The 23,210-nt window shown below is 32.5% G+C and overlaps 1 protein-coding gene across 1 annotated transcript; it reads right to left on the minus strand.

Annotated features, from left to right (window-relative positions):
• LOC114338141 (cyclin-C) lies at positions 1-23,186 on the minus strand. The gene is made up of 4 exons (XM_028288718.2): positions 23,023-23,186; positions 22,861-22,967; positions 22,597-22,803; positions 1-6,706 (listed from the first exon to the last, which is right to left on the minus strand). Exons 1-4 carry the CDS (start codon positions 23,052-23,054, stop codon positions 6,252-6,254), a joined length of 801 nt encoding a protein of 266 aa, XP_028144519.1. The 5' UTR covers positions 23,055-23,186; the 3' UTR covers positions 1-6,251.
• Positions 23,187-23,210: the final 24 nt, after the last annotated feature.

The raw sequence follows: 23,210 nt of genomic DNA on the forward strand, positions 1-23,210 counted from the left end.
TTTCAATTGAAATTTATATTACTAGAAATATTACACTGTTTAAAAAAAGTTCTATTAAAAACAATCAGACCCACACAGGATTATGACTCATCAAATTTTACAATTATTTAAAAAATATTGATCAGATTCATAGTCAGTCCAAATCCCTATTTAAAATTAAAATTAAGCGTACAATTGTAATACTTGCTTATAGTTTCCAATGACAATAAACTCAAATATTTATAATTACGTATTTTTTTTATGGGAAATAAGCCACAATTTTACTAAAAAATGAATTTATTAACGTTTCGAAGCCCAAATCGGGTTTCGTTGTCAAAATACAAAATACTATTAAAATAAAACAAACCTATTTCTTAATAAAAAAAATTCTTCTAATAATTTATTTAATCTGACTCATTTATATTGGCAATTCAGACGTATATTATACATTTTAAAGTAGAAGACTTTAAAATGATATCGCCAATATTTATGAGTTGCGTTCCTGGGACGACTTTACTAAAAGATAGTTCATTCGATTACATGAAATCAATCCCAACTCAAGAATATCCGTCGCAAAAAAATCATAGCATGTGATCTGTCTTTAAAAAGACAACCAAATGCAACGATGACAGTAAAATTCTCGCGTTAGAGATTTCGTAGTAAATCACGAGGGAAAACCAGGAAAAAACCTCGTGATACTATCCTGACATCGTAAGTATTTGGCCTTACATTTAATCTACCTTCAAAAAAAAAAAAAAAAAAAAACTAATACCAAATTCTGACTTTAATATGCTTAAATTATAAATAATATTAATATTACATAGATATACAATAAGTAATACTAAAATATAAAATTTTTATGGGCGATTCCATTTCAAACCACTCAATTTAGATACAAAAAAATTTTTGGTCTCCGATTTATCTGAAACTTGATGCATAGATTCTGCGCAACATAAAAAAATTAAGTGCTTTAAATATCATTTGAAGCAATTTAACAGTGATTTGGTATTTATTTAAATAAATTTGTATATTTTATCAGAAAGTATCAATAGGGAACTTGCACATTTTTTTTTTATTACATAATAATGTTCAGTTTTGTATAAAAATGAGATTTACAAAATTATAACTTAGAAGTACAAATTTAAAGTCTTCTTTATCTTAAAATAGTTCAAACGACCCGTGACGTCACAGAGTTTAACTATGTGGTTCTGTTTATGGTTATATTTACGTATATTTTTCTTCTTTAGTTTATTGGCCTCCACCTACTTGGGTATTTGGTCATCTCGTCGTCGGGGAATAAAGGAAAAATATTTATATTCTAATGACATTTATCGTATGTTGTTGTAATATTATACCAGTTTGTTGAGATTGGAGTTTGATACAGTTTTTGAAGGAAAGGAGGTTTACTATTGAAAATAAAACCATTTTGTAAAAGTACAAATTTTCTATGAATAGTTCAAACGATCAAAAACACTTTTAACGTCACATAACTGTATTTTTTACTGACGTTTATAATGTCTAATTTAAAATTATATATACAATAGACGGCCGGAGTGATGACGTAGAAGTGTCAATTTTTATTGACATATATGTCAGATTTTTACCAAACCTTTCCAAACAAACGTTGTTTAGTATGTTTTTTCAGTTTTTACACAGAATATTTCCGTTTTTTGCAATATGTAAGTATTGTTATAGTTACAATAACAATTTTACAAGGTTTTGTAAATAATAAAGCATGATGTTTTATATAAATAGCAATAAAATGTATGTATGGGTGAAGTAACGCCTAGGAGACCGAATTAAGGTAGTGAAATTAAAAAAACACTATAATTAAACATAAAAAATAGCACAGGAAGCAAAATTTTAACTTTATACTAATTAAAAAGTCTTGAGATTCGGTAAAATCTATCTTTTCAACGTGTTTACAATCTTTGTTTGGAAAGTGATAATAACACTGAATATAGCCGCAGTTGGCCGTGACGTCACACTCCAGCCGTCTATTGGTGTAGAATGTAAACATACAACCCTGTGACGTCACGACGCGTTTTGGGGTGGCTGGTATAAGTTGAATTTTTAGTCGTCTTTAGGGGCCAAACGAAAGACAAACAAAACTTTTTTATCTTTGATACAGGTTCTAAATTATGTCATGTTGTGATTTATACCTTTTTTTCGAATTTAAAATTTTATGCAAGTTCCCTATTAAAAAAGGGTTTTTATCATTTTACAATACAAAAAATTACATGCAATAATATCCGAGTCAAAAATATATAGTCCAGCCAGCCTTGACCTTGCATGCCAAGATGTCCAAAATTTAATTTTTCTAATCTTTAGGGGGTCAATAGTAGTGTAAATTTAAAATCGCGAATGAATTCCGCCTTTGCGTTAGCCGCCATGTTGAATTTAAAGAGAGCCGTTTTTGCTCAATATCTCCGTCATTTTCAACTTTTAGACAAAAAGTGTGACGACTGAAATTGTTGAAAATATGATTTTCTATAATGTCTTTTATTAGTAGTGTGACCAACTCCAATTCAGTCGAATTCGGGACATGGCTGAAAAATAGTACCTGAAGGGATTTTTCAATGAAAATCGAGCCATTTTTTTTTTAAATATTATAGAACCTTAAGATTTGATTATTTAACATTTTTATGTTGACAAAATTTTTTTTGATCGGATGGGTTGTAATGATAATCACATTTTTGTTAGTTTTTGACGTTTCGACTTCCTTTCCGGAAATCGTCCTCAAAAAAGCAAAAAATTAGAAAATCAACTGATGTTGGACTTCCATGTAAATAGAACCTTAGGTTAATATAAAAATATAATTATCATTATTACATATTCATGGTTTTGAATCGTCTTTTCGGAAGACGATAATTAAAATACGGAAACGGGAAAAAGTCCAGAGTTTTCGTAGGACTATAATACCACGAAATAAAATGCATGCGTTTTGAATGTGGTATTTTACACTCTAGAATTCTTAGAAGTATAACGTATTCAAAATTTAAAAATAGAATTTGAACGTTGAAAATTCGGATGGCCCGGAAGCCTTGTCCGGGACGCCGGGACACGACCTCGTAATTCGGACCATGTCTCGGATTTTTCGGGCTAGTTGGTCACACTATTTATTACACATTTTTTGTGCGGTCGATATTTTCCAAGTAATGGGGGAAAATAGTAACAGAGCAGAATTATTGAGTTATCTCGTTTATTATTAGTTTTACGACAAAAATGTACGCTCTTAAAGTACGCCTAACAAAATGTTACGTATATAGTGTACTATACTATAGACTGGAATCATGGACGTTAAATGTAGAGACAATGAGACAACTTAACGCCTTTGAAATGTGGACCTATAGAAGAATTATGAGGGTTTCCTGGGTAAATAGAGTTACGAACAATGAAGTACTGAGAAGAATAGGTAAAGAGAAGGAAGTTGAACTTACAATTAAAGAAAGAAAACTACAGTATCTCGGACATGTGATGCGGGGCGAGAAGTATGGCATCCTGCGACTCATAATGCAGGGAAAGATAGATGGCAGAAGAAGCATCGGTAGAAGACGAATTTCATGGCTGAAGAACCTCAGAGAATGGTTTGGATGCAGCTAAAAACAACTATTTAGAGCTACTGCCTCAAAAATTAAAATAGCTATGATGATTGCCAACCTCCGTAGCGGAGATGGCACCTGAAGAAGAGGAAGACAAAAATGAACCTATACAAAAATGAAGACAATTAAATTTTATACAATTTTTATCTCTTTCATTTTTTTGGTCGTCTAGCAGTTGTTTTTGTTCAATATCTCCGCCATTTTTAACTTTGTGACAAAAATGTTAGGAACTGAAATTGTTCCAAATAAATCGCATTTACAATATATTACAATGTCCTTTTAACAATTTTTTTTGTGCGGTCGATATTTTCCGAGTTAATTGTACTTACAGTAGACGCCTATATTTTGGACTCTGATATTATTGCATATAACTTTTTTTATTGTAAAATGATAAAAGTCCTTTTAACCGCTTAACCCATTCGCTGCTCATCACGCGCCAGCGCGTTATATGGTTACCTCAGTGAGGTGCCGTTCACACGCCAGCGAGTGATATTATTACGACTGTCAGGTGCAGTTCCACAAAATGGCCCACAAAATAAGTTCCATCATCTTCGATCGGCAGCGAACGGGTTAAGACCTATATTTTGGTTATCTGAAAAATATTTCCGTCATACACTAAAAGAATATCTAAATGCCAATAGAAATATTGTTTATCATCAAAGAATTTATATAGTCAGTTCGCTCAGCTTATTTTATTTTGACAGATTCATTGTTGGAAACATATAATATAAAGATTCCTACCTCTCACTATTAATAGCTCAACTTCTTTCATTGAGAAAGGCACACTTCTTTCTTTGAGAAAATAAGAATAATCGTGCATAATGGGAGTGTATCAACAACTTTTGTAGTTTTATTTTGTTATTAAAGTGCATGTAAATATTTTTTTGGTTTTTAAATTATAATTCAATCACTTCCAGCCAGTCAAAATGTATTTAATCAGCAAAAAAATTAATACAGTTTATCCCAAGCCCTTCTTTCAGAGCGTCATAGTTTGTCGAATTCGCTCTAACGCATTAAGCTCGAAGTGACGGAAAAAAAACGTACGTCCGTGATTATTATATATAGAATTTTGAAAATTATGTATTCGTTGAAGGGTATTTCTATATTAAAGGCGACGCATACTTATAGAGGTATACTTGGTTGACCCTTACAATACTCTAAATAGATAACCAATCCATGATGCGAATAAGACAGAAAGATAATTTGAAACAAAAGTAATCTATCGTGACAATACTTTCACAATGTTAATGGATAAAATGACAATTGCAATTCTAGGTTAGATATTTGTCAACGACGTAAATATAAATATTTTATGTCATTGGTATATTCGGACATTGTATTCTATATTTATTTTTTCCTTAAAATATTTTAAATATTAATATTCTGGCAAATTGATATTTATATAAACATAAATATAATTATTCTGACAACTGTCAGATTTAACTAAAATGTCATGCAGTGATTCGTGACAATAAAAGCTTATAGAACGTCAAAATTAAATGACGCACTGAAAAAAGGGTTTGGGATCACGGTTATTAGACTTTATTACGGTTGTCTTGCCGACGGTGGTGGGGAGACTTATATTTTTGACTTTACGTCACAAGAGTTTACATTCCCATATTTTTAAATGATTTTCGATCATTGAATGTGTGTTATTGTGTATATATGTGTATTATTTGTGTTATTATGAAATAACTAGACAAATAGTACACATTTTATCTTATACCGGGTGATGAATCGTAAAAAGGGCCATAGGAAACTCGATGTAAAATTCTGAATTGTTGAATTCCTGCTTCCCTAATTATTTTACATCAAAAGTCATGAGAGAATACTTGTAGAGAATTAAAATCTGTATTAAAATCAAAAGTTAAAATTGTTCTATGATTTAAATGCATTCCAAAATTTTGAAAAATATGATACATTTGCCACAATAGGTATGCGTGTAAAAGTAAGGCCACACGTTACTATTTAACTGACAGTGCTCACACCATTGACTGAATAAAAAAATCTTTATTATTAATCCTTTCTCCGCAACTGAGGGTATCTTATCAACTGTATTGTTTTTAAACAATAGATGATAAAATAAAAAATATTGACAGTTCAAAAATGTGAACATTATTGCATTGTGTGTGGCCTAAGATTGGGCTGAGAACTAAAATGTACCTATTACATTTTTACAAAATTTTGGAATATGTTTAATTACGTAGACCAACTTTAACAGTTATTTCCAATACAGATTTCAATCCTCTACAAATAGTTTCTAATGTCTTTTGATGTAAACTAATTATTAGGGAAGCTAGAATTCAACAGTTCAGAATTTTACATTCAGTTAATGCAAAATTTTGACGCATGTCAAAATTCTCAATGTGTTTTAATTGTATTCATTTTTTTCGAATCCTGAGAAAACTAATAAATATTTTTGAAAAATTTAAACTCAGAATGAAAGACTACATTATTACCGAGGGCTGAAAGTCCCTGAAAACTTTGATTAATATTGTCTGCTCAACAGACTAACTGAAGGAGTTTTATGGATGAGAGTGATATTTATGTACACGTATCATCCCAAGGTTCTTTTTTTGCTTGTATATTGGAAACTTTTGTTTTTATCCTTAATTGAAAAAATAAATTATTATTGTCAGTGAAAACTAGAAATCTACAAATTTATTGATTCTATCTTTGTGGAGCTGGCTTTGGTTTAGGCATTTTAGCTAAAAGTCCTTGTATTTCCTTCTTTTCATCGTAGGTTTTCCACAACTCAAAGAGATTAATGACATACCTCGCTATTTCTTGTATTTTCTCTATATCTACGTTCAACTCCGCAAACCAAGACTTATGGTCTTTCTGCAAAATAACGCAGGCGATCTGTAAACAACCTATAGCTATTTGATACGGTGGATAGAGTAGACAAAGGTCTGTTCGAAGGGAGTCATTCACTATCCTCCAAGCGAGAGTTAGTAGTTGTTCTTCGTGCCCCATATCTTGGACCAGTTGTAGTAGAGGCCTATAAGGTTGATAGACTATTAGGCAGCAATCCAGGTTTTCTAAGAGGTAGAATTCGCATTCTAGTATATGGTTAGTGCGGTAAGGAAATTCCTGGGTGTATGCATATCCAAATTTATTTTTTACTGAAAAGAAAAACAACTATATTAGTCCAGGAATCCAAGGTCTTCACCTCGCAATTTTTACAGAATAGATCAATTTGCTTGAAAATTTGAGAATAAGTAGTGGTAGTCAAAGAATCAAAGTCTATAATCCATATCGAGGGTGGAAATTTTTTTATTATATTTTGACCGCAAAAACTGGTAAAAAAATTAATTCTAAGCAAAAAATGTTCTATACATTTTTTTGATAAAATTAATATTTTTCGATTTATTGGCTATCGAAAGGGTTACTTTTTTACCGAAAAAATCAAGGTTTTTAATCAGTTTTCTGCTAATAACTCAAAAATTAATCGTATTATCAAAACAACTCTAATTGACAAAAATGTACCTTTTGAAAAAATAAACAAAATGATTTTTTTGTATTTTCTTTAAGACCAATAGTAACCGAGCTATACTTTATTATAGGTCAGCTGTTCTTCGCCAAATGCTAAATTTTAGAACAGGGGTTCAACAAGTCCAACTTGCAATGCCTCAAGGGCCAAAACTAAAACCTTTGATGTTGTCGCGGGCCATATAATAATTTTGTTACAAGTAATAACAAAATAAAGTGAGGTATAAAAATAATTAAAACAAAAAAGAGTATTATTTCTTTTATTGCTCAACAACTACATTTTTTTATAAACGGAAAATTTATTGATAACACTTTTAAATAATCAAGACAAACATTGCAAAAGCAACGAAAAAGATGGATCCAATTAGTGTGAGGACTGTGGTCGATCGGCTTCATCCACCAATGAAGAAATGTCCACCTCCAGTTCAGTTGTAGACAGTCTCATAAGATGACGTAAGGAAGAATCGGTAAGGTTGCTTCTGTTTTTGTTTTTTATGTATTTCATGGAGGAAAAGGCACTTTCACATGTATATGTGCTTCCGAACATTGACGTCATTTTCAGTCCAAAATCTCGCAGGTTTGGGAATTTCTCCTTTGACAGTAATTTGAAAAATTCAGGTCCCTTTTCTTGTCTGGTGATTAGGAACATGTCTGCTTGAAGATCACATAACTCAAGCTGTAAGTTGGGTGGTTGATCATCAATGGTTGCTCCAAGAGGGTTATTATAAAGTAGTACACTGCTCTTGAGACTTTCAATTTCTTCAAATCTTGTATTGAATTCATCAATAACTTGTTCAATTTGTGAAATGCAGGATGAAAACTCAATATTTTCCTCACCGTTGAATTCTTCTGCTATTTGCAGACAGCTAGGGAAGTGTGTCAGGTTATTCTTTTCCAAAGCACGTTTAAACACGTTCAGCTTATTCCGGAATCCGTTTATCATTCCGATCAAATCTGAAACCGTCTGGTTTCTTCCTTGAAGACTCAAGTTTAACATGTTAAGATGATTAGTCAGATCTGTTATAAAAGCTAACTGTCTTAAGAATTCTGGATCCTTAAACTTCTCTTCCAGTTCAGTTGTGTCAGATGAAACGTATTTGTTGAGGAATGTAGGGATTTCCTTTCTTATGGCAAAAAATCGTTCCATGCACTTTCCTGCACTCAGCCACCTTACATGGTTGTACATTAGCAAGTCTCCATACTCAGCCTCTGTTTCCACTAAAAACTGTTTAAGTTGCCTGTGTAAAAGAGATCGATTTCCACCTCTAATCATATTTATAATCTTAATCACGGTTTGGAAAACTTGATCTTCCTTGACTGATTTTCCACATAAAGCTCCCTGATGTATAATACAATGAATTATTGGGCAAGTGACACCATTCTCTCGAAGCAGACGCACTAATCCAATTTTTTTACCTGTCATTGATGGGGCCCCGTCTGTTGCTATGGCTGAACATTTATCAAAGCCTCCAATTCTGTCAACTGTTTTCTTCACAGCCTCATAGATGTCTTTTCCTTTTGTTGTTCCATAAAGAGGACAAATATCAAATAACTCCTCTTTACTGGTAAAATCATCAAAAGTAGTGCGCACAAATATTAACAGCTGACTAACATCGGTTTGATCAGTGCTTTCATCCAAACAAAGTGAGAAATATGAACTTTTCTTAACCAGGCTAAGCATAGATTTTTCTACTTGCTCACCCATAGCAACAATCCTTCTTTGTATGGCTTGATGTGAAAGTGGCACTGATTCAAATTTCTCCGCCATTTTAGAATCACCGAAAGCTTTGGCCATTTCAACAGCACATTTTTTTATCAAATTGCCATCAGTGAAAGGTTTTTTTGCCTTTGCCAGCTCAAGCGACACGGCATAAGATGCATGCAAAAATGCGTATGAGAGTGTAATATTTTACTGAACATACCAGTTTGCTGTTTAAGCTTTTTCTTCAAATCTGCAACTAGGGCACGCCGACTTTCATTTGTGTACGTAGCATACTTATTTTCATGCACTGTTGTGTAATGTCTTCTCACATTATATTCTTTAGGCACTGAAACGACATTCATGCACACTAAGCACTGCAACTTTCCATTATTGTTAGCAATCAAGTAATCACTCTCCCAACTTTCTTTGTAAATTCTGTTCTCACTATCAATTTTCCGTTTTACTGGTTTTACACTCATTATTGTATAAGAGGAATCAAGACAAAGAATTAATCAAGTTCACTGTTCACTAGCAACGTAATAGATTAGCCGACTAGCCTACGTGTCAGTAGCACACTGGCACGATGGCGGCTGGCGACGGATGGTAAGCAGTGGGAGGTGTGGCCTGCGTGAACTGTGATGCGCAGTAATCAGTGCAGTTCTCATAGTGGTGGAGGACGATGATTGTGTTCGTTACACGTCCGCGAAGCGGCACGCGGTACAGTACTTGTGATGTAAAAACACTGCTAAACCATAAAATATAAATTAAAAAATCTTTTTTCACAGTGGCAGCATTTAAAGAAAATATATGCTTTTCGAAAATCTTACGTGGGCCACAACAAATAGCCTCGCGGGCCGCATCCGGCCCGCGGGCCGCCAGTTGGACAACCCTGTTTTAGAATTTCAAAGTCAAAAGACGGGAAAACTATATATTTTTCGAGGATAACTTATCGAGACTGATTTAAACTATCTTTAAAAATTATCTATCTATTATCTATTAAAAAGATCTATCTTTAAAAACAAAAAAGTGTCCAGCTCAAAAATTGGGAGACTTATGATTAGACTTAGGCAAATATGCAAATTGCATATTTTGCATATAATGCATAAAAAATGCAAAAATGTCAAACTTTGCATATTTTTATAAAAGTGAGCATAAAATGCATATAATTTGAAAATTTGTTGGCTATATATTTTTATATTCAAACTTACAGCATGAAAATGCCAATATTTAATTTTGTTTTATAATCACTTGGTATTCAAATTCTTGGTATAATAACTAATAAAAGACAGCGGCTTATAGTTTTGTCACGTTTTGTCCTGGAATTTGTGTTTGCCAGTTTGTCTCTAGGTAAAAATTTTTATTTTGACGGTCAGTTTCACTTGGCTTCATTTTTGTTGTAAAATTGGAGGCGTAAACAACGTGTATTTCTAATTGTGAATAATTATTGTGCTTTGAAAATGCCGAAAATAAGCAATGTTTCAACTTGGATAAAACCTTAACAAAGAGCTATCTATGGATATGGATAAAGTTTATTGCTCATGTCGTGGCAAAACCGTAAGTACATACGTATTATTTTTTATTTTATTTTAAAAATTTACACGGTGGTACAAACAAAGATTTTAAAATTGGAGATTATGTTTAGGAAAAGTACCGACACAAGGATAGTTCGCAATAAATCGATGTATTTTTTCTTTTTTCAAGCATTTTTTAAACTCCTTGCGATAAAAAATAGGATACCTATTTAAAATTCAAATCATTCAATAGTCTACTGAAAGGTCGCTAACATTTTTTTTCTAACAATAGCATAGTTTGCTTTAATTTTGCTAAAAACAAAAACATATCATATATTGGACTTAATTAATTAAGTGCTTTTGATTTACGCTCACAGTATTTTTTCTTTAAATGTAAACAGAAAAGACCAAGAGCCTCTTGTAAATATTTGGGGTTCTTCTTTCCTTCACAGTCATTTATTGACATTTTCAAGATTACTAAACCGATTTTTATTTGATTTAATTTAAATATTTTAATTTTTATGCAAAAACGGTTCATTTTTAGTTTATTTCTACAATCTTAGATTTTAGAAATGGGTACAACTATAGAATATTTATATTCTTTTTTAGATTTCATCTGAAAAAAATTTTCAAATAGATCAGCATGTCAGAACCGCGAAACATTTAGCTAAAAAAGTAAAAACCACATCCGGTGAAAAATATCAACCCTCAGTGTCCAAGTGCTTTCAGTCAAGTTCCAAAAAACAAACCGAACAAGAAGCTTTTAACGAAGACTTGCGTCGTGCATTAGTATCTTCTAATATACCGCTTTCAAAATTATCTAATGAAAACTTTAGTTCTTTTTTAAAAAAATATTGCAAACAAAACATTCCCAGTGAACGAACTCTAAAGAAATAATGTCAATTTGTTATACTCCTCAGTTATCCACAACATAAAAGCCGAAATAGATAATAATTATTACTTTTACATATGTGTGGACAAGACCACTGACTCGTCAGGAAGATACATTGTGCGCTTATTGATTGGTGTACTTAGCGATGAAACCTTTCCAAAATCGTATTTAATTTCCTGTAAGCAAGTGGAAAAAACCAACGCTCTAACAATATCACGGTTTCTACAAGAAGCATTAGCAAACTTTTTTCTTCCTGCTGCTGTGCCTAATGATAAATTATTGCTTATTTTATCTGATGCCGCACCATATATGGTAAAAGCAGCACAAAATTTAAAACTATTTTATCCAAACTTAATACATGTCACTTGTTTAGCGCATGAAATAAACAGAGTTGCGGAGGAAGTAGGAAAAAAATTTCCACTATTTAACAGTTTAATAGTGAGCGTCAAAAAGGTATTCCTGAAATCACCTGTATGAATACAATGTTACAGAGATATATTTCCTACTGTTCCACTGCCACCGCAGCCCATTTTAACACGTTGGGGAACATGGTTGGAAGCAGCTAATTTCTATGCTGATCATTTTGTTGATTTAAAAAAAATAATTAACCTTTTAACGGATGATAGTTGCCAATCTTTATTGGAAGCTAAGCAAGCCTTCCAAAATAACATCCTCAAACAGCAACTGTTATTCATAAAATCAAATTATAGTTTTGTTCAGAAAACTATAACTCAATTAGAATCCTCCAAATTATCATTGTTAGAGAGTACAGTTTTAATAAAAGAATTTGAGTCATTGTATCAAAACGTTCAAAGGACTAACGTACTATTGGAAAGGAAATTTTTCAAAAATTTAAAGTAACCATGGAAAAAAATAGTGGTTACCAGGTTCTTTCTGAAGTGGTTCAAGTACTAGCTGGGACATTTTCTGAACCACTTAATTTAGAACCATCTATTATAGTAAATTTGAAAAATGCCCCAGTTACATCATTTGATGTCGAAAGAAGTTTTTCTATTTACAAATATATGTATTCAGATAGAAGCCATAAGTTTTTGTTAGAAAATTTTGAACATCATTTGATAATCTATTGTTACCACAATTCAAAATAATGTTATACATATATGTTAAAATAATTTTATATGTTATGTATTGATAATATTGTAAGTATTTTTGTAATATTTGCTTATTTTCTAGATAAATATGCATATTTTGCATAAAGTACTGCATATTTTTGCATAAAATACTGCATATGTATGCGCATATTTCATACTTTTTTATTTGCATATTTGCCTAAATCTACTTATGATGAAAAGAAAATCAGTCCCTATTTTTTTCAGCGAGAAAATGAGCAGAAACAACCCCCTAATTACCACCCTAACTAAAATTAGTTGCTGGTCTTACCCAGTCTTCTTTAAGAGGAAACAGTAGCGATCGACAGGTAGCCAAAACGCGTTCCAAGATTGCGGCTGTAATTTTGAATATTTTTTCGAGATATTTGGCACACCTATTCGTAATCTAATAAAGAATGGCGGTACAGAGCCCAATTTGAAAAACATATTAATATGTGGAAATTACTCTGTAATTAAATACAATATTAAAAAAACAAGCCTGTACCGCCATTAAGAAGAACAAAAAAATACATTTTCTTCAAATAAACTTTTTTATCCGATGCTTAGATTTTGTGTCATTTTGGAACTACTAAAATTTTTTATTTCATTAGTAGTTCCAAAATGAAAAATGACACAAAATCTAGGCATGGGATAAAAAAGTTTATTTAAAGAAAGTGTATTTTTTTGTTCTTCTTAATGGCGGTACAGGCTCGTTTTTTTAATATTGTATTTAATTACAGAGTAATTTCCACACATTAATATATTTTTCAAATTGGGCTCTGTACCGCCATTCTTTATTATATTACGAATACGTGTGCCAAATATCTCGAAAAAATATTCAAAATTATAGCCGCAATCTTGGAACGCGTTTTGGCTACCTGTTGATCGCTACTGTGTCACCTTATTGTAGAAGTTTGGCCGGCTTAGAATGATTCGTCTTTAAAAAAAATGGAGCTAAAAGTGAATAACGAATTTTAGTAGTTTGGTAAAAAATACTCTTTTCTTCAAGATAGAAAGACTGGAATAAGAGATTCGAAAAAAAATGTTTACCTATATGTAAAATTGTAGCCGTTTTAATTACCAAGAATTTGTTTTGCGAAAATTTTTTGTACTGCAAAAATTGAGTGAGAGATTGACAATTAAAAGACTGCCTTTACCAACCCTTAAAAGTCAGCCCTTTTTGAAACTGAGGGTTTTAAAAGAGTTTTATATTAATAGGTTCGCAGCTCTTGTAAAAACTACAATATGCTTGTTTACAAAAATTTCTAAGGTAAAAAATAAAAAAAGTTACGGTTAAAAATTCAATAATTTTTGTTGGAAAAAAATCAAGAAATCCAATTGGAAGCATAAATAATGTAAGTTAGCGGTGTTTTTGTATTCTGTAAGTTAGAAACTTATATACACACATACATTGATTCATACTTGGCCCATGGAACCATAGAACCCATACGAATATGTAGATGCTTTAGATGAGCACTCAAATAGGACTTCCCTTCAGGTCCAGCAGTGTCTTGGAAACTACAATATTCAGCCAACTGACTGGGGGTGGTTTTCAAAAGATGGATGACGTTGAAAATGTGCTTTACAATTGCTTTTAGTTTCGTTATAATCGGCGTTCTGAGAAAATCGTAATTATCAATTTATTATTTGTTGTTTCCGGTGGTGTACAAAATACGACACGATTGTAGTAATTTAAGTACATGTTTCAATTGTTTTTTAGTCATTTTGGCACAAAATATATTTTTCTATATAAAAAATACTTTTTCTCATGTAAAAAATCACATTTCAAAAATATTTTTATTAGTCATTTTATTTTTCAATGGATCAGATTTCAGTTAGAAACCCCAATTGACTTACTGAGAAAGAACTCCAAGCAGTCGCTGATGCCGAATAAGGTTTATAACAAACAACTAAGTGTATTTTTTCAAAAAAAAAAAACAAAACCGTTGGTTTTAAGTGTATTCTCTTGTGGTGTATAAAGTACTCCACGAGTATACTTATGTTATAACTTGATGCGCGGGTAGTTAAAGGACCTTCAGCGCCACGGGTTGTTCACAAAATTTTCATTCTGGGCCAAAATGTTTTTTGGATGAATAGAGTTTTTTTATGGTGACTGAAGCATTTTTTTTTATTTATTTGCAGTTTATTTTCGTATTTTTATATTTTTGTATGTTTATATTAATTTCTAGTTACATACAACCTATCTTTTCATGTCTACGTGTCTAAAGCCAAACCCAGTTATACCAGGAAATTGGCTCATGCCATAACATTACTCTCTACATATAAAAACTTAAGAAAGTGTGTCTTTTAGGAGACACAACCGACCGAACACAACGAGCCATGTGTCTCTTTTTCGGTACACAGCGTTGAGGACAGTGTGTATCTAAAAGGATACACTGGCGCTGAGGGTGTTAAATAAGCATTTGACAAAATAAACAGAAGAAAAATGATCCAAGACTTACAAGAGAGTAAGATACCAAATAAAATTATAACAATGATAGAAATGACAATGTAAGGTTCGCAAGCATCAATATACGGGTCATTCTACGAAAAAGTGGTAATTCTATGTCCTCCCTAGATATGTCCTAGTAGGGTTGTAAGTGGTACCTTTTCTTACACCTACAGTGTAATACCACTTATATAGGTCAATAAAATACATCAGTTAAAACCGCAACATTACATACACCATGAAAATTGTTTCTCAAACACACCGATTTTCTCTCCCCTGCCTTGTCCCAACTGTGACTTCCTAACTTCAACTTTATTTTTCCTGAGTCTATTGCATATATTTGTACTTACTTTTTTCATAAATCGATTATGATACACCTCAACAAGCATCCCATCACATTGAAGACAAAACATAAAATGCACCAAGAGAGTATTACCGATAAAACCTTCTGTCCACAATTTTTGTTTCTTTCCCCTGTCCCATTTCAAATCTCCCGCCCGAGTAATCAATATGGTTTCCAGTACAAATCAAAACAGCTGATCATAGACTCCATTCTGTTTTGAATCCACCAGTTGACTCGTGATGTGCATAGAGTGAGTTTGTTTTGTTTAGTGTCAACAAGTTTAAATAAAAATACAATCTTAGTTTTCGTTGCTTTCTTTCCCCGGCCACAATAAAAACTGGTAAGTTACACCTTTACCTACAATTTTTAAAAATATTCTGATTCATTTAGTGTAATAGTTCAGGGTTAACTCGATTTCTATTCTTCTTTTTCCATGTGCTTTGAGTAAAATTAAAATAACCTAACTTTTTTCTCTCCCCGGCTTTTCTTTCCCCTGGCGTTTAAGAGGCAGGGGAGAGAAATAAAATGACCGGGGAAAGAACATTTTATAAAACATTTTTAAGTTGCATGCTTTCCTTTGCAGTTGTGCTTGTCTGTGCATGATATTTCATTTAACTACTTAGTCGAATCTTCTCTGTATTAACGCCGACGACTCTTTAAAACTCTGAGTCGCATTAGGTGGGTTGTTGTGTTTTAAGGGGCAGGGGAGAGAAATACAATGACCGGGGAAAGAACATTTTCTAAAATAATGTCTAAAATATTTTCTAAAATAATTAATACTTACCTACGCTTCATATATATATCAAGTAAGTATTATCTTTTATTTTTTTTTGCAGGCTCAATAATCCTGTTGGAGTATATCCGGAAGAAAACTTCATAAATATTTGCTTAATTAAATAAATCATTATATTGTCCTAATGGCACGTGTGAAAAAACTCACTAAAGAAAAGTTGCTGGAGAGAAAAAGGGCTAGAGAACGAGAACGCTACAGACGAATAAAGTCAGATCCAGTGCAAAGTCGAATTCAACAAGAAAAGGAGAAGATAAAATATGAAAACAAAAAGAAGAAAAAACTGGTCAAATTGGTGGCAGATATGAACCCTAGAGAACATAGACAAGCAAAACGGATGTGGAGAGAAAGAAAACAGAACACAAAAAAACGAAAGAATGCTCAAACAGAAACCAATATTGTAACTCCTCCTGATTCTGGTGATAAAGAAAACCAAGAAACCAATGAAAAATCTGTTCAAATAAAAACAGCAAAGAAGAGAATCAGACGCGACAGAAGTAAAATAATTCAAAGGAACAAAAAACTACTGAAAGAAAATGCAATCCTAAAACGACAAAGGGATATGTATCGGAAGAGAGCCGAAAGAGCTGGGGAAAAAATGGCCACGAAGACACTCCAAGGATTACGGTGAAAAAACTAATGACTAGTCAAAATAAAAAAGTGATTGGTAGAAAACTATTATTTGGCGAAGCTTTGCAGGCTCAGTTGAAACATAATTTCGAACACATTCAAGAACGGCAGAAGAAATTCATGTACGTATCCTCTATTCTTGGTGATAAAACCATCCTGAAAAAATGTAATGCTATCAAGGATATCTCTTCTTTACTTCCCAGTCACTCGACAAGATATACAAGGGTAAATAATCGTCTAAAAAGAAATAAACAAAGAGCTCTAAGCTATAAAGTCAAACACAAAGTTCGCTGTTTCCTTGAAGAAGATGAAAACAGTCGATTGGCACCCGGGAAAAGAGATACAAAAACTGTAAAAAAAGAGAAAAGGCAGAAAAGGTATCTTAATGATACATTAACAAACCTACATAAAAAGTTCAATGCTCAAAATTTATACAAAATCAGTTATGCATTATTTTGTCGGCTGCGGCCCTTCTGGGTGACCTACCAAAGTCCAGAACTTAGAGATACATGCCAATGTACGATCTGTGTAAATACAGATTTTGTAGTAGCAACCCTCTATCGGAACAAGATCATTAATAGCAAATGTGCTAAGGAATTTTCAACAGAGCTATCATGTCCGGATGCAAGAACAGAGTGTTTACTGCGAAAGTGCAATGAATGCAAAAACAATGTTCCTCATTACAATACATTAAACGGCTCAATAGATGTGTATTATGAAACATGGACAACACAAGAAGTAACATACAAGGACAGAAATGGACAACAAAAGAAAACTAAGCACACAATGAAATTAAGGAAGAAAATAAGTGCTTACAAACTTGTTGAACAGTTAGAAAACATGATGAACAAATTCATGGTTCATCAAGGTATCATCAGAAATCAGTATGCTGCGTTAAAGTACTTGAAGGTACATTTGCATCCAGATGAAATCTTGGTTCATATGGATTTCAGTGAGAATTATTCTTTGAAATATGCAACAGAAGTACAAAGCTTCCACTTTGGCGGGAGCCGCGAGCAAGTTTCTCTGCACACTGTCTCAGTTTCATTCAAAAATAGCATACACGATGCTTTGAAAATAAAATCGTTCTGTACATTTTCCAAAAACCTGAACCATGGACCCTCAGGAATAATAGCTCATTTAGAACCTGTGTTTTCATGGATAAGAGAACAGAAGCCAAACTTAAAAATAATACATTTTCTATCTGACGGCCCATCAAGTCAGTATAGAAATCAGTTAATGTTTTAGATCTTTGGAAACATGTTGGACTCGTATTTTCCTTCACTTGTATATTCCACTTGGAATTATTATGAAACCGGACATGGAAAGGGGACCTGTGACGGTATAGGAGGCACAGTGAAAAGAACCGCAGATCGGTTAGTGGGTGAAGGTAATGATCTGAGTACTTTTGACATTCTAGTAAGCAAACTGAGGGAAAGACTTAGAAATATAACAATACATGTTATAGAAACAGATAGTATGACAACGATGGCAACTAAAATAGAAGCTTGTAGATCAAAAACTATTCCTTTTCTTGGTACAATGAAGGTGCATCAGGTTACTCAAAAGCATATCATGAGTGACCCCATAACTCTTTCTATGAAAACAATGAGTTGTTTTCAGTGTTGCAGAGACGTGGATTTAAACCCTGAACACAAAGACAGCGAGTGCTCCCACTATGAATTAGGAAAAATTAAATATCCTTCTAGAAGAACACAACTTCAAGATTATTTTAATGAGGAAGCTGAACTTATTTCTTGTGAACCACTGCTGCTTGAATTGTCTCCTAGTCCATACATTGAGCAAAACAACGTACAGGAAACACATTTGGAAAATGTAAAACCAGGAGATACCGTTTTGATAAAGATGAGGTTCAAAAATCAAGAATATCGTTATGTTTGTTCTATTTTGGAAGTACAATCTAAAGAAGAAGAAGAAGAAGAAGGTCAAGAACTGAAAGTTCAGGGATTGCGCGTTTCGAACCCCGAGAAGACTGATTTTGTCATTAGAAATAATGACATTTTCACCGTTTTTCACAAAGACGTAATTCAAATTTTGCCTGCTCCTACTATTCTTCTGAAGAAGAGGGTAATAACCTATGTGTTCCCCGAATCAATCAATGTGAATGAAAAATAAATATATGCTCAGGTGTTGCATACAATTTATTTGTACTTATCGTTTTTTGTTTATTCACATAAAAGTATTATGAAAGTGAAAAAATGTTTCTTTTTAATTTGAAACACGGAATCCATTTTTGTTGTGTTTTTGCAAGTTGTTTCTTGTTTTTTTCTGTTTTGTTTTGTTTGTGTTTATTTGTTCATTGGTTAAGTTTTGTTTGTACTAACTTATAAGTATGAAATCAAAATTTGTTTAATTTGTTTGTTATCATAATAAATAAACATACGCCCGTCGTGTGTATTTTCTTTCTCTCCCCTGTTTCATAAGATAAAAGTGAATTTTTTTTCATTATAAGCCATCAAGTTGAGCTATCAACTTTCTTACATGAAAATATTATGATAACACTACCTATTTCACCAAGTATAATAAGTTCATTTGGAGAGATTTACATATAAAAACAATTTCTATGAGAAATTATTCTCTCCCCTGTGCTTTCTTTCTCTCCCCTGTCACCACGCACAAAGAAAATGGTCATTGCAGGCCATCTGGTAGAGCTACTGATTTGCTGACTTTGGATTATGAAATCTCTAGATATAATCTAGATTTTATTAGCAAATTGAATTAATTTTAACACAAATTTAAAATATATATATATATATATATATATATATATATATATATATATATATATATATATATATATATATATAAATATCTCAAATTACCACTCTTTCGTAGAATGACCCATACACTGAAAGAGAAAGAACAGAAAAAATTAAAATGGAGTAAAACAAGGAGATCTGTTCTCAACAGTACTATTTATTCTATCACTAGGCAAGATAATAAAAAAGCTTATGGTGGTTGGGGTGGATTAAGTTGAACACTATTTACCAGACATATATTTATTTGCCAACACTAGATATACCAGTAATGAGTTGGTGGAGGAAAGTCTATATTCTAACTACATTGATGGTTAAATAATGAATGATGAATAATGAATGATCTCCTGTTTACTTTCTCTATCTATAAATAAATCGTAATTGTTTTGTTATGATTTATGACCATGAAATATTAATAATACCAAATTGCTGACTCCTTTGTTTTTCAAAAAGAGTGGTCTACATTGCAGAATCAATGTCACCTATTTATTTTACTTTAAGGAGGGGGTATGGTTTGAAATCAACATATCAAGCACATTTTTGTGAATTTTTTTCGAAGCTATGGTACAAATATTTTATTTTTAAATTAAATAAACATATTAAGTACAATTCAAAGAATGCTTAGAAAAAAATCCAATCCAAAATATTGGAAAATAAGCCATTGGTGACAAATTTTGACAGGCAGCTCACAAAAGAATGGATTTTGCGGTGGACATCAGAACTCGTCACTCGATCATACGAAACAAAAAATTCAAAAAGATTTAATAAGCTTATGAGTTTCACGAGGTCACAACGTCGAGTTTTTTTTTATTTTTAATGATTTTTGAATTTTTGGTATCACTCAGAAATCAAAAAAATTAAATTTTTGGTAAAAATTTTGTGAAAATCAACAGACTTATAATTGTTGAACAAAAAATAAGCAAAAAAAGAAAAATATCTCGACGTTGTTACCTCATGAAATGTCTAAAAAAAATATGTGCAAAATATCAGATAGATCGGCCCAGTAGTTTTTCAGTTACAATGTCCACCGCATTTGAAAAAGCAGTTTTGAGAAAAATGCGTTTAAAGTTTTGACAACTGCATCTTCATCTTCTTATTTGTCTGCCAGATCGTAAAGTGATGCACATTGGAATATGTTTTTTAAATCGAGGAGTAATCTACAAAAGAGAAGGCGAACAGTTGTTTAACGTTTCTCACTACGCTCAAGCGTGCTGGCGCGAAGCCGCGGCAACGCAAGTCGAAGGTAGGGATATTCAACACCCTGTATCTCTGGTAATTTTACTCCGATTATTTTGAAATTTTCAGAGAGTATTCTTGGAAGTATGCACTTTTATTTGAAATAATAAAAAACATTAAATATTTCAAACCATACCCCCTCCTTAAACAATAATGTTTGTGTAAGACCTTTAAAAATTAAATCAATATAGATTAATCTTATTTCTTTTGATGCTAATATAAATCCTGTACAAGCTGTCAAATGCAGGAAGTATAAATTAATAAGACTGCAGTACAAATAATAGGATATGCAGACAATATAACCATAGTAGCAACAGATAAAAGGCCATTAAAGAAAACATTTCAAGAAATAGAAAATGAAGCCAAACTGAGAGTGGAAAAAATGAAAATAAAACACAATACATGAATGTGGCTGCATAAACGTACACTGAAAATATCATGGACGGCTATGCTGTCATATGCGGCAGTCCTTAAGAGAGTAAATGCTGCCCGTGAGCTGCTTGATGACATCAAATGTAGAAAGATGGCTTATTTTGAACACATTGTAAGGGGAAACCCATATAATATTCTTTAACTTATTATAATTTATTAACAACACTTTATTGATGTTATTTACATTACATCGACTTTATTTACATTAATTATTTTAACAACACTTTATTGACAATATAGAACATGTGAATAGATTCACGTACCTAGGAATGGATCTGGTCGCAAGCAATGAAGAAGAACCGGAAATAAATAAAAGGCTTGTGCTGGCAAATAAAGCCTATTTCGCGATGGGCCACATATTCAAATCGCGAGACGTACACCGGAAAACAAAACTCCAGGTCTATAAAACAATAATCAGGCCCATAGTAAGTTATGGCTGTGAAACATGGGTGGTGACACAGAAATCTGCCAATGCATTAGATGTGTTTGAAAGAAAAATATTACGTAGAAAAATATTATTAAATTTACAGAAATCTGCCAATGCATTAGATGTGTTTGAAAGAAAAATATTACGTAGGCTACTGGGCCCAATAAGTGAAAATAACAACTGGCGAATTAGGTATAGTAGAGAAGTACATGAGCAATATAGCAAACCAACTCTAGCACAATACACTAAACTGCAGAGATTACGGTGGGCAGGGCACGTGGTCTGCATGCATGAGAATAGAATCCCCAGAAAATTGCTAAATGCAAGAATGCAGGGAAAAAGACCTGTTGGAAGACCTAAAAAGAGATGGGAAGACGAAGTCGATGAGGATGCCAGTAACTTCCTGGGAATGAGGTCAAGGAAAAGAACAGCAATAAATCGAAATGATTGGAGAAGCTTGTTGAAAGAGGCCAAGGCTCGATTTGGGCTGTAGTGCCATTGGATGGATGGATGGAACTTATTATAATGGGTTCGAAGGATGCAAAGGAATTGGTAGAAATCATGCCTCTTGGTTGAAGAATATCAGGGAGTGGACAGGAATAAATAAAGCAGAACAACTATTTAGAATAGCTCGAAACAGAGACAGTTTCGCCATGTTAACTGCCAACGTCAAGGGGACTTAATAGGGCACGTTAAGAAAACATGAATGTAAGCAAAAAAAAGACACACAGCTTCAAAGAAGTTGAAACGTTAAAATATTTGGAAGTATTAGTCAACAGATGAAATGAAAGTGTAGATATGAAAAGAAGAATTGACATAGAGAATTAGATGGTATGAACACATAATGAGAAGAGAGAAGAGCCCATCTGTTAAGAGATAATAGAGATAAGGAATGGATACCACCAGGTAAAAGAACCAGAGACAGACCTAAACTGAAATGGAGACAACAAGTGGAAGAAGATTTAAGAAGTATGAAAATTAGAAATATAGGAAGGACAATCAAAAAGAGAGAAGAATGGAGAAAAGTAGTGGAAACAGCATAGTCACACTAGCAACCGTAAAACCAAATCCAGAATGGGATGATCCCCACATAAAAAGGATCTTCCAAGTGAAAATAGCTTAAGCTTCCTCGGAAGCGTATAGTATGTATACATATTCTGCATTTTAGTTCTTAAAACTATACATATAACGAGCTTTTTAAGCAATACTTGAAAGATATACTTACTAACTGTTTGACAAGTTGTTATGAGTCTTGTATTTGATATAACCCCAAATTCTTCTACTTTAGATGCAAGGAAAATGCATGTCGGAGCTAGTAAAAGCGGATCGATACATTTTAAAGAGTTTCTAGCATAAAAACGCTTAAAATACACAGTGGCTGTAGCAATAACTTGCTGTCTAAGTTTGAGTTGTTCACCCAAAGTTTGTATAACTAAAATAAACAAAGGAATTACTGAAGCTCAAGTAAATACCTACAACACGACTTTACCGCTAGAAAAGAATATAAATATTTTTTGGTATTCATCTTCAGCCAAAATTGTTAAATCATGGTGTCTTTCCCTAATGAGGTCTTGTTTGTCTAAGAGCCACTGTTGACTAAAACAGAAACGAAATTGTATATACTAGAATTATTAAAAAACAACGTACTTACTAATGTGAACTTTGCCAAAAGTTTCCAGCCATATTATATATTAAAATTAAAATAAAATTGCAAACTAAATTATATACAACTAAAACCAACTATTTAGCTGTTAGTGACAACAGAGCTAGGACATTTGAACTACACTTAGGTCTGCCAGCTGTCAGTGTCATTTATTTATTTCAAAACACCTAAAAAAA

The sequence above is a fragment of the Diabrotica virgifera genome, chromosome 9 (assembly GCF_917563875.1).
Source record: "Diabrotica virgifera virgifera chromosome 9, PGI_DIABVI_V3a".
NCBI classification, from domain to species: domain Eukaryota; kingdom Metazoa; phylum Arthropoda; class Insecta; order Coleoptera; family Chrysomelidae; genus Diabrotica; species Diabrotica virgifera.